Below are 13,693 nucleotides of genomic sequence, written 5' to 3' on the forward strand. Positions count from 1 at the left end.
TTAACATAAAAATTTCCAAGACAAAAATCCTCCAAATAATCCTGAAATACACAGCACCTTAATTTATTTTCTCTACACCTGACTCATAAAAAATTGATATTTCAAGAATAAGAAACAGCCAAGAAACTATTTCCTAGGTAGATTGGGGTAGTAAAACATTCGGATGCATGCCTATGCATTTTTCATGAGCTAAGCCTAAGGGGAAATTAGTGCACACTGAAAACAAAATAACTGCTGTTTTCATTCAGAAAGTCAATTAGTGTTGAGGCTTATGCCTCTGCCAGCTAAGGATTGCTGGACAGATTCACTTTTATCGATTTTGAAGTGCTCTGAGAGCCAAAATTCCATTTGCAGATTACAATTAACTGCCAAATCTCTATTACGTAACAAAAAAATACGACCAAATTTCCATTTATACCAACTTATTTTATTAGGTGAGTTATTTAGAAGCTCACGCTTGCGAACTGGCTTGTATAGAGGTATTGCGTAGGCATTTTGCGCCAAACACTAAGAAAGTTAATAGCATGAATTTTTGGTCTTCTAAGTGAATTATCGCCACTGGGCTGTACCTGGCATGCTGATAATAAAGTTAAAAAGGCCAAACATAAACATAATAAATATAATTTAACTTAACAGAAAAAATATTACAAACAAAGATGATGCTGCATTTGGAAATGAAGGCCTGAATAAAGGAAAACTGAGTACTTGAATCTATTTGAAGAATTTTTTCCGATGCTATCAGAGAGGCTAATGATCAGGTCTTACAAAATCTTGGCTTGAATGAAAATCTCATTCGCTTTTTATATAATACATAAATGCCTTAATTTATAGAAGAGATAAGTCCTAAAGTTAAGGTATCAGAAAAATGTTTGTTTAGGGGAAGGGCTATTAATTCACTTTTTCTTCATACCATGACCTGTTAGAAAATCACCGATGCCTAATAAAGAAAGAATTAAGCTTGGCACATGAAGTGATAGATTTCAAACATTTTAAATGGAAATAATCTGTCTTATAAACATATCATTCTTACCAATCATTTCATAAATCTTTTCAATGGTTTAAACTCTTTGAAATTCACCAAAGGAGATAAAAATTTGAATTCCAGCATTTAAATGTAATCAAATAGGAAAACTTTCAAAAATCTTCTTACTATGGTAGGGGGTCTTCACATTATACATAAGGCCACAATAAAACAAATGTTTGTTTGGCTGTAACCCGACCCACATTATGTGAGAATCTAAAGTAGGAGTTCTACTCCTCAACCCCTTAAATCTGTTATAAAAAAATGGAAGAAGAAAAAAAAATCACCACAGAGGCTAAAAATACATAAGGGCCACATGTATTTTTATGGGTTTGTCGAGTACGAAAAATAAACAATTAGTTTTTCTTGGCCTTAATAAAAACATTTAATAAAATTAACTTCATCTGTAATGTATAAATCTCAAAGGTCATTCAAAGCCTCAAATAAACAGGGACACTTATTGAAGGCTCTTAAAATTTATTGTATTTATTGACAATAAAGAGCGTATTAACATCTTTGATTAAACTCTACTCATTGAACAGATAGGCCATATTTCAGAAACACTCAAACATTATCGTTATTATTATATTTGCATGCTTACATGCACCTAGATCGTGCAAAAAAAGAAAAGAATAAATTATCTCGATTTTTCATGAACTTATAGATATTAATCTTTTTCATACTTCACCTGTTGAAGTGAATTAGATCAAATAAGCTAACAAGCCCACAAGCCCTGCACTGTCAAAATGCTTTCTGCGCTTGATAAAATTCTGGATTTGATACGACAGGGCTTGTTAAAAAAATGGATGCCAAGCCCTCAGTGTAAAAATGTTGGCTTCTTCATTCAAACGCTTCGATTATAGTGAGAAGACCACCATGGACAGGTTTGTAAAGACCTAGGCATACTCTGGTGCATACTGTGGTGCACCCGCGTGTAAAGGCAAATGCTTAAATCTTGAGATCAGGAATAACAAAAATATTCAAGGCTTTATAATGGTGTGTATATACAGATATTTTTTCTTTGTTGGAAGTTGTCTTGATTCCATAGAATGTTGGCTATTCCACTACATGTTTACATATAGAATGCTTAAAAATAGTAATTTCATGTCTGTATTCTACAAAATTCTCCTAAAGGATGGAACCGCCCCTCCCACTCATTTAACATTTTGAGTCCAAAATAATAAAAGACGTTCACATTTTGATAGCACACTTACTTGTACATACGAGCGATTCAAAATATTATGGGGATATTTAGGTATGCCTCATTAAACAAAATTTTCTTAGGAAGGGGACACTCCCAATCCCATCCCAAATAAAATATTAAGACCAAAATACTGAAAAGATTTTACATATCGATAGCTCACTCATTCGTACTTATGTACAATTCAAAATGCTAAGCCCCATGCTACAGAATGTTCTTAGTCAGGGGACAAGCCCACTCTGACCCTAAATAAGATACTTAGACAATAAAATGAAAAAAAATCACATATCGATTAAGCTGTACGCACGTACAATTCAAAATGCTAAAGGTATGGCAGTCAGGAAGACCATATTTTTCACCTATATAAGTTCAAACTGGCATTTGTATGTTAATATCAAACACAAATTTATCGAAAACTGCTAAATGGGCAGTTTTCAAATAAATCATATTAAAATATTTGCTGAGCATTATAGGAGCGAGCCATTTTACAAATATTGGTAAGCAAATGTTTAGGAAGCCCTGTTTGATAAAGCAAACAGACATTTGATAAAAAGTACATTTTTATTACAAAGGTATGGCCAAATATTGATTGACAAGGCACATCATCTATGCTTTAGGAATTTTGTCTAAAGTAAATGTACATTAATTTTTAATACATTCTTTTCCTTAGTGTAAGTTTATGTTGAAATTATTGTCTATAACTCTTTGAACAAGGGAAATAACACAGGGTATTTTTAAAGTGACAAGACATGATTGTTTCCCTTGTCAGAACCCCCCCCCCCCCCCCCCCCCCCCCCAAGTTCTCACCAAATGAGGTGTTTTCAAGAAGTATTGATCGTGGTAATATTTCTTAAATAAAGAAGTTAACTTACCGTGAAGAAACTTTTTACTCAGTGTACTGGAAGTGTTGAAACACTGTTGCCATCAAAACATCTAGTACTAACTAAATTACTTCCAAAGACAACTACAACAATCTAGATTATTGCCCGCTCGTACCTTCCATCTGATGTTCTTGTCGACTCTGTAGTTGTCGTATAGCGTCACCATGTGTGGCCCGCAGTGTATCCATGGCAACCTCATGTTCCCGTTCCAACCGCATGATGTACGCCTCATGAGACTTGCGCAGTTCGGAGATTTCATGAGACTTATTGGTTTTTACTGCAATATTAATTTAAGTTATATCAAATATGTCATATGTTATAAGAAAAATAAATCTCATCTTTAAATAATCTTAGTAATAGCCATTAATTACTTTTGCTTTATTTAACAATTAATAATTTGGAATAAGACGGGCACAACCAGGTGGCTGAATAAATTAAGCAAATATTTATTATAATTTACTAAAAATGACAGTGAAAGCCTCTGTACTAACCAGCTCACATGTGCAAACTTCTAAATAACCAACTTAATAAAACAAATGATGGACTTAAAAAAAAATATGGAGGTTGTTTTCATTGAAGACATTTTCAGTGATTAAATGTGTATCCTTCCGAGGGTCCAATCAATAGAGGCATCAGGCACAATTTAACACCAATAAGCTCTATTATGATTATGCATTTACATTGTAAGTAAGGTAGTCAACATAATTTGTTTTTCGAAAACAAAATTCAGTCGAAGTTGTAAAAAATTAGAATCAGGATGGTTTTATAGTTTATGAGGTCTACCAATGCCTTTTATCTGCACCATTAATTGCTTGACCCATCTACATCACCTATGCGGTGTTGAAAAGGAATATAATAGCCTAACTCATAGATGGATAAGGTGTTCAGATGGAAGAGAATATTTCTGAGCCCAAAGAGTGGTTGTGAAAGCACAATGAATGACGTCTACTGTCAAAAATGGAGGCCTACCTAACCTTTCGTTCAGGTTGCATTGCATGGAAATTTAAATTTTCAAACAAGAATCAAAATAACTATTTACTATATATTTATTTTTTTATTCAAAATAATAAAAGGATTATAAATCCCCCTCCTTTTGTCAAAATTTCTTTGAAGCTATCTCGACCATATTTTTATTTTTTTAATCAAAGGGAGTTAATCCCATCACCACTAAATCCAACTCAACACAGTTTCATCCCTTACCTTCTTTTAATTCATCTTGGTAGTGTTCTTCCAGGGCTTCCCGTTGATACTGTAGAGTTTTGTCAGTCTCGCTCTCGAGACTGGTTATATACTCCTTGTGCTGTTCCTTCATGTTGGCAATGATCCCCTCCAGACTTGCTTTATTTTCCTCATGCCCAGTAATCCTCATCTTCTGTTCTTCAATAAGCTTCTTCGAATTTTCAATCGATTTTACCAGACTTGGACAAGAGAAGGCATCCAACTGAAATGAAACACAAGAAATTGATAGCTTATACTATATTTAGAATTTATACATGTAATCATATGTAATTATTATCCTTTGGACATTGTTATTACAAGATTGTAATTATACACTTTCTTTAAGTATCATATTTCTTTAATTAATAATTATTGATAAAGTAATCATGAATAAATATTGGAAATTTATTGCTTGGTTCTTATTTTTAAAGACTGTACAGTATTAATTGATTTCATGCTCTATAATAAAACAATCAAAATAGTGATAAATTAATTTTAAATAACTAACATCAATAGGTAATTAACAGTATGATGAATCTTACATTGGCCAATTTGTTCAGAACTTTAATAAGGTTAATAATGTTCTTTACATCATCGTTGTTAACTTTCAAAACTTTACTGCTGGGAAAGTTTAAGAAATACACTATTGGTCTACTGTATTTCTTTCATGGTATGAGACAACCGCTTCAGCTCCCGTTGTTTTTATTTAAATTTGTGAGCACATCATCAAATAGTTCACGTTTAAAAATTAACAACGATGTCGTTAATCACGTTGTTAACTTTAACAAAGTTCTGAACAATTGGCCCATTGTGTGTGTGAAGTAGCTAACAGTCTGCGATAACTCTCATCACGAGCAAGGTATTCAACAATCTGAGGTTGTTTACATAACCTCATTTGTGAGCTAGTTAACAATCTCTGAGAAAACTCACCTCAAGATTGAGGAAGTCGAAAGTCTGAGAAAACTCACATCAAGATTGAGGTAGTCAAAAGTCTGAGAAAATTCACATAATGAGAGAGGTAGTCAACAATCTGAGAAAACTCACATTGTAAGTGAGGTAGTAACAAACTGAGATAACACACATCATGAGTAGGGTTGTTACCAATATGATATAACTCACATTATGTGGAAACTAGTTAACAATCTGAGGCAGTCAACAGTCTGAGAGAAACAACATCATGAGTGAGGTAGTCTACATTATCAGGGAGGCTATACTGTGAATGAGGTAACTCACAAATTTGAGAGGTAGCTTACAGGCCAACACTGCTAAATTATGAGTTTGGTGGTTCTCTGGCAAAGAAAACGTACATTATGATTGAGGTAATTAAGTGGCCAAGGTAACCTGCATTATGTGTGAAGTAGTTCACTAGACAAGGTAACCTCAATTATGTGTGAAGTAGTTCACTGCCAAAAGAAACATACATTATGAGTAAGGTAGTTCACAGGCCAAGGTTACCTACAGTATGAGTGAGTTTGTTCAATGCCAAAATGAAACGTACATTACGAGTGAGGTAGTCCACTGGCCAAGGTAACCTACAGTATTGAGTGAGGTAGTTCACTGGCAAAGGTAACCTACATTATGATTGAGGTAGTTCACAGGCCAAGGTAACCTCCCTTATGAGTGAAGTAGTTCACTACCCAAGGTTACCTTCCTTTTGACTGAGATAGTTCACTGGCAAAGGTAACCTAATTATGAGTGAGGTAGTTCACTGGCCAAGGCAACCTATATTACAAGTAAGGTAGTTCACTGGCAAAGGTAACCTAATTATGAGTGAGGTAGTTCACTGGCCAAGGCAACCTATATTACAAGTAAGGTAGTTCACTGGCAAAGGTAACCTAATTATGAGTGAGGTAGTTCACTGGCCAAGGCAACCTATATTACAAGTAAGGTAGTTCACTGGCAAAGGTAACCTAATTATGAGTGAGGTAGTTCACTGGCCAAGGTAACATTAAATATGAGTGAGGTAGTTCACTGGCCAAGGCAACCTATATTACAAGTAAGGTAGTTCACTGGCAAAGGTAACCTAATTATGAGTGAGGTAGTTCACTGGCCAAAGCAACCTACACTATGGGTGTGGTATTTCACTGGCAAAGGTAACATACATTATGAGTAAGGTAGTTCACTGACCAAGGTAACCTTCATTATGAGTAAGGTAGGTCACTGACAAACTAACCTCCATTATGAGTGATGTAGTTCACTGACCAAGGTAACCTATATTATGAGTAAGGTAGTTCACTGGCCAAGGTAACCTCCATTATGAGTAAGGTTGTTCACTGGTCAAGGTAACCTTCATTATAAGTAAAGTTGTTCACTGGTCATGGTCACCTTCATTATGAGTGAGGTTGTTCACTGGCCAAGGTAACCTCCATTATGAGTAAGGTAGTTCACTGGTCAAGGTAACCTTCAATATAAGTAAGGTTGCTCACTGGTCATGGTAACCTTCATTATGAGTGAGGTTGTTCAATGGCCAAGGTAACCTCCATTATGAGTAAGTGTGTTCACTGGTCAAGGTAACCTTCATTATAAGTAAGGTTGTTCACTGGTCATGGTAACCTTCATTATAAGTAAGGTAGTTCACTGACCAAGGTAACCTCCATTATGAGTGAGTTAGTTCACTGACCAAGGTAACCTTCATTATAAGTAAGGTAGTTCACTGACCAAGGTAATCTCCATTATGAGTAAGGTTGTTCACTGGTCAAGGTAACCTTCATTATAAGTAAGGTTGTTCACTGGTCATGGTAACCTTCATTATAAGTGAGTTAGTTCACTGACCAAGGTAACCTTCATTATAAGTAAGGTTGTTCACTGGTCAAGGTAACCTATATTATGAGTAAGTTAGTTCACTGACCAAGGTAACCTCTATTTTGAGTAAGTTAGTTCACTGGCCAAGGTTACCTCCATTTTGAGTGAGGTAGTTCACTGGCCAAGGTAACCTACATTATAAGTTAGGTAGTTCACTGGCAAAGGAAACCTTCTTTATGAGTGAGGTAGTTCACTGACCAAGGTAACCTACATTTTGAATAAGTTAGTTCACTGACCAAGGTAACCTCCATAATGAGTGAGTTAGTTCACTGACCAAGGTAACCTCCATTATGAGTGAGTTAGTTCACTGACCAAGGTAACCTCCATTATGAGTGAGTTAGTTCACTGACACAGGTAACCTCCATTTTGAGTAAGTTAGTTCACTGACCAAGGTAACCTCCATTTTGAGTAAGTTAATTCACTGACCAAGGTAACCTCCATTTTGAGTAAGTTAGTTCACTGACAAAGGTAACCTCCATTATGAGTGAGTTAGTTCACTGACCAAGGTAACCTTCATTATAAGTAAGGTAGTTCACTGACCAAGGTAACCTCCATTATGAGTAAGTTTGTTCATTGGTCAAGGTAACCTCCATTATAAGTAAGGTAGTTCACTGGTCATGGTAACCTTTATTATAAGTAAGGTAGTTCACTGACCAAGGTAACCTCCATTATGAGTGAGTTAGTTCACTGACCATGGTAACCTTCATTATAAGTAAGGTAGTTCACTGACCAAGGTAACCTCCATTATGAGTAAGGTTGTTCACTGGTCAAGGTAACCTTCATTATAAGTAAGGTTGTTCACTGGTCAAGGTAACCTTCATTATAAGTAAGGTAGTTCACTGACCAAGGTAACCTCCATTATGAGTGAGTTAGTTCACTGACCAAGGTAACCTTCATTATAAGTAAGGTTGTTCACTGGTCAAGGTAACCCATATCATGAGTAAGTTAGTTCACTGACCAAGGTAACATACATTTTGAGTAAGTTAGTTCACTGACCAAGGTAACCTCCATGAGTGAGTTAGTTCACTGACCAAGGTAACCTACATTATGAGTGAGTTAGTTCACTGACCAAGGTAACCTACATTATAAGTAAGGTTGTTCATTGGTCAAGGTAACCTACATTATAAGTAAGGTTGTTCACTGATCAAGGTAACTTTCATTATAAGTGAGGTTGTTCACTGGCCAAGGTAACCTTCATTATGAGTGAGGTTGTTCATTGGTCAAGGTAACCTTCATTATAAGTAAGGTTGTTCATTGGTCAAGGTAACCTTCATTATAAGTAAGGTTGTTCATTGGTCAAGGTAATCTTCATTATAAGTAAGGTTGTTCATTGGTCAAGGTAACCTTCATTATAAGTAAGGTTGTTCACTGATCAAGGTAACCTACATTATGAGTGAGGTTGTTCACTGGCCAAGGTTACCTTCATTATGAGTAAGGTAGTTCCCTGGCCAAGCTAACCTCCATTATGAGTGAGGTAGTTGACTGGCCAAGGTGACCTACAATTTGAGTGTGGTAGTTCACTGGCAAAGGTAACCTCCATTTTGAGTGAGGTAGTTCACTGGCCAAGGTTACCTACATTTTGAGTGAGGTAGTTCACTGGCCAAGGTAACCTACATTATAAGTTAGGTATTTCACTGGCCAAGGTAACCTTCTTTATGAGTGAGGTAGTTCACTGGCTAAGGTAACCTACTTTATGAGTGACGTAGTTCACTGGCCAAGGTAACATACTTTATGAGTGAGGTAGTTTACTGGCCAAGGTAACATACTTTATGAGTGACATAGTTTACTGGCCAAGGTAACATACTTTATGAGTGAGGTAGTTCACTGGCCAAGGTAACATACTTTATGAGTGAGGTAGTTCACTGGCAAAGGTAATCTACTTTATGAGTGAGGTAGTTCACTGGCAAAGGTAACCTACTTTATGAGTGAGGTAGTTCACTGGCAAAGGTAACCTACTTTATGAGTGAGGTAGTTCACTGGCCAAGGTAACCTACTTCATGAGTGAGGTAGTTCACTGGCCAAGGTAACCTACTTCATGAGTGAGGTAGTTCACTGGCCAAGGTAACCTACTTCATGAGTGAGGTAGTTCACTGGCCAAGGTAACCTACATTATGAGTGAGGTAATTCACTGGCCAAGGTAACATACATCATGAGCATGGTGTTTAACAACCTGAGATTGATTCCATGATGATTAGGGCAGTTAATGGTCTTTGGTCATTTGCATCATGAGCAAGAATATATAACACTCAGAGACATGTTTCATCATGAGTGAGGTAATTGGCCGTCCTGGGTAACTCATACTATAAGCCTGGGAGATTAAAGTCTGAGGTAACCTACACAATGAGTGAGATACTTGTAGTTAACAGTCTACAGGTAGCTTACAAGAGAGAGGTAGTCAAAAGAATAAAGTAACTCACTATATGAGTGAAGTAGCTTACAATCTTAAGGTAACTTTAAACATGAGAGAGGTAGTTGATTGTCTGTCTGAGATAACACAATAAGTGAGATAGATCATACCAGAGGTAACACAATTTATTGGCACAGTAGTAAGCAGTTCAAGGAAACTTTCATTATGAGGGAGACATTTTACAGAATGAGGTGACTTACATCGTGAGCAAGGTCGTTAATAGAATGAGGTAACTTACATCGTGAGTGAGGTAGTTAACAGAGTGAGGAAACTTACATCGTGAGCGAGGTAGTTTACTGTAGAAGCCATGCCATCAAAGGCGAGTGTTGTGGACTGTAACTGGAGTTTCACCATGTTGAGTTGCTTGGTGCGGCCCTCGCACAGGGCCTCGAGACGCTGAACCTCCTGCGTGTGGACCTCCGCAGGAACGGTCTCAACGACCTTTTCATTGCCCTTCTCGTCCTTAGTCTTCGACTTGCTCGTCTTGTTACGATTTTGGTCTGAAACAGAATTAAAATGGGTGAATATAATTATATAATCTCTTTTTTATTTTAAGTTCTAAAATACAATTACAGTGGTTTGAGTAATTGAAAAATAATTATTTGAATTTAATTAGTAAATTTTTAAGTATTCATAGTATGACACTCTCATGTTTAAAATAATGGAAAGTAATTTATGAATATAAATAGGAAATGGATGAACAAAAAATAAATATTCTCTTTAACAAATCAATTTAAAAGTACGAGTCAATGGCAACGCCAAGGGTGAAAAAATAAACACTTGAGAGGGTCATTAGAAAAGCAGGGAAAGTAAAGTATCATATCTCTTATATGCACCATAATAATACAAATAACACAGACATATAAACCATGGATTTGAAACGTCTATATAGATTATATTGAATGCTCGTGAGAAGCGAGATTTTATCCGAAATCATATCCGCAATAATAATCAAACTGGAAAAAATTCCCTGAAACTTGCCTCGGGCATACTCAGCATTGTGGGTAAATAATTTTTTCTGACCGTTTCAGCGATATCGGCCATGATGAAACGTGAATCATATTGTATTAAACAGTACCTAATTCTTAATTGATATCTATTTCAAATAGTCTGTAACATTCAACAAATACAAACATATTAAATGCTAATTACACAGACAAACAAGTAGTTTACAATTGTCCCTTCTAATTATCAGCTGAGCTGTCCAAAATAAAGGGGGATTGCCGATCAACTCTGAATATCAAAGAACAAGCAAATTTCCCCCCCCTCCCCCCCCCCGAAATACTTTCTGATTGCCCTCAATTAAATAATAGAGGGTAAATTATTACTTATTATCGTTTTACTGATATTGGGCAGTTTCCATCATCCATATTTTTGGAATTGTGCACAAATTTTTATGCAACCACATGAATTCAGTTTCATCTTATCCACTGTTGAATATTGTCATTAAAAAGGTATTTGGAACAAGCGAAAAAACAGTATTGGATCCACATCTGCAGATCTTAATGTATACGCTCAGGATTTTTTTTATCATGAAAAAGTAGTATTATTTTTCTATTTCTCATTTTTTTTTATCCATTGGCAACATTAAAAATTAATCTGAAAAAAAATCAATCAAATGTAGCAACAACCAAAAACATGACATGAATAAATAAGCAAAAGTTCTGAGTTTAGAAAGGAGTAATTTCGTAGACATTATAACTGCTTTTCCATGCATTACCCACATCCAGGGCGTAATGAGCATATCTTGCAAGGTTGCATACAACATGTAAGATGCATGTTAATTATCTAACCAGTTGCACGCTCCAATCTTGGTGTTAAGCACTTGTTTCTGATGTAGAGTATGAGCCCCCCGGAAAAATGGCATTTATTTACAGTTCTGTTTTATTTCATGGGAAAAACAAGTAAAACAATGACATGTGCCAGCATAGAACAATGGAACCACTTCTGAATTTCCTGATTTCCCCCTACTTTTGCATGCAACCTGATATCACTAAATGGGTGGCATTTTATATCAATTAAAAATCTAATTTGGACATGTTGTGTCAGAATTGAACAGCAGTGATTATGAAACTTACAGCACTGATCGTCAGTGACTAGTCAAATATCCATTATTTTTTACAAATAAATATACATCCTACCCATTTCTACAAAATCAGGAGATTTAAGATTATTCCCATCATATGCATATTATATGCTTGACTATGATGATGACAAGGGATTGAGCAAGTAAACAGCAAGTAAAGTGACCAGTTGACCAGGGTTACTTCCCTTAGTTCAAAATGTGCCATTATTCAACTGTACAAGAAAAAGACTAAAACAAGGCTGAAAGTTAACATTTTTTTTAAAAATGATAAAACAATTAATACATGAGAGAATGAATCATGGATTCAGTGTTGTATTTTACAGATTTGATGATTGATAGAACCATGCAGAACACATCGTCATCATTAAAACAGCAAACTGGTAGAAAATATACGTTCTCTGTTTATTCTGGGAACCTGGAACAATTCAGGCACCTGCTAAATCAATTAACAAAACCCCCCTTCCATTTCTAAACCATCTTCACCTTGTCAATGATGGGAAGTTTTTACCCTCTATTTCTTTTCTTAATTGCAGTGTTTTCAAAGCCATTCATCTTCACTAGTCATCTCTAATGAGTTGAAAATCAAAGACAACATGCAGTTATCAACAGATGCTAAGAAGAACCAGATTTAATCACCTAAAAGCTTATTCATAACTGGATTTAATTATCTTAAAGCTTATACAAGTAAATTTGCACAAGTAAAACCCTTTTTCAACATTTTCAAGTCAATTTGTATTTCAGGATGCATCCATAAACTATAAAACTAAAAAAGGTGATCATACCTGAACAAATAATGAAGTTTTACTCACAGAATTGATGGTTCAGACAAATGCAGACATGTCTTAAAGAGCTCACAGAGTATGAAACAAAATGAAGAAAAGTAAACATCATCGACAAAGAGCGTTATAACATAATCCATTGAAGTTAATGAGTTGTACGCAGAAATCGTTACAAAAATTCAAAGCAGGTTTGAAAGGTTGAAGCGGATCAATATTTTAAGAATACTGTTCAATATTAAAAAATAAAATGCCGAAAGAAAGTTTGAACAAACAAGATCATTATTCACTCGGAGATTTTGAAAATCTGATCAAACAAACATGTACATATAAAACAAACATCATTCCTTTAATATGTAGAGCATAGTGAGGATTTGATAATACATGGGTAATTTGTAAAATTATTGAAATTCCACTATGAACTGAATTTGGAACCAAGACCTGGAATTTCATTAAATACCATAAAATGTTTATATAACTGAGATTCTACCAACAAACGGTGATTTCAGCATGGCAGAACCATCTCACTCAGAGGAATGATGCTTGGTTTAAGATCAGTTAAAGCAACAAACAACAAAGTGGATTATAGCTATCCTGTTTGCCTCAAAATTATGCAAGCTTATTCAGAAATCTTGTTTTACTAAATTTCAGCCATATTAAAATTTTCAAACCTACAAAATTTATTCTGATAACAGCAAAATGTTACAAGCCTTATTGCTGAAGTAGTATTCTAGTGTATTTTTTTCCATTCTCCGAGGTAGCTGAAATAAATGCGCTACCTACATCTTCGTTTATGACATCGTTTCCTCTTGCAAATTTATTGCTGGAAAGGTCAACTCTACAATTTTCTTTTATAGCTTTTAAAGACAGTTTTTGCAACATGAAAACTTTATACAACAACAAACGCACCATAGTTTGTGATGATGTATTCCTTGCGCGGAATGCCGAGTTTGCATGTACGCAACACAAGCTCTACGCTGGGCAACTTTCCCCGTAACCGTTCCTGAGAAAACATTCCGAGCCACGTATTACCCATTGGAATCACGTCGTCACCACCCATAGGTTAATTTGGATGTGAAACAACACCGACCGCTCTCAAATAAAATTGTCCCAAGGTTTTGTTTAAAAACTTGTTTCATGATAATCATAATCCACTCAGTTCCGATGTTCTACAGAATTTGAAACTGCATGTGTGACAATAATTTACAAGATGGTATCAATTTCCGTTATTTTTAACGCATGATAGGTATAAGTCCGAGTTGCAATGTGAAATAGTTCATACTAACGTCACAAAACCAACA

General features: G+C 35.5%; 1 protein-coding gene across 5 annotated transcripts in view; it reads right to left on the reverse strand.

Moving 5' to 3' along the window:
- LOC128227127 (CAP-Gly domain-containing linker protein 1-like) overlaps positions 1 to 13,693 on the reverse strand; it is an 87,771-nt gene that overhangs the window by 12,402 nt on the left and 61,676 nt on the right. For all 5 annotated transcript variants that reach the window (XM_052937352.1, XM_052937353.1, XM_052937354.1 and 2 more), the window contains 3 exons: positions 9,807 to 10,030; positions 4,304 to 4,544; positions 3,219 to 3,380 (listed from right to left, as the gene is read on the reverse strand). In XM_052937352.1, coding sequence (XP_052793312.1) covers positions 3,219 to 3,380; positions 4,304 to 4,544; positions 9,807 to 10,030 — 627 coding nt within the window. The remainder of the gene's footprint in view (positions 1 to 3,218; positions 3,381 to 4,303; positions 4,545 to 9,806; positions 10,031 to 13,693) is intronic.

This window comes from Mya arenaria, chromosome 3 (genome assembly GCF_026914265.1).
Source record: "Mya arenaria isolate MELC-2E11 chromosome 3, ASM2691426v1".
NCBI classification, from domain to species: Eukaryota; Metazoa; Mollusca; class Bivalvia; order Myida; family Myidae; genus Mya; species Mya arenaria.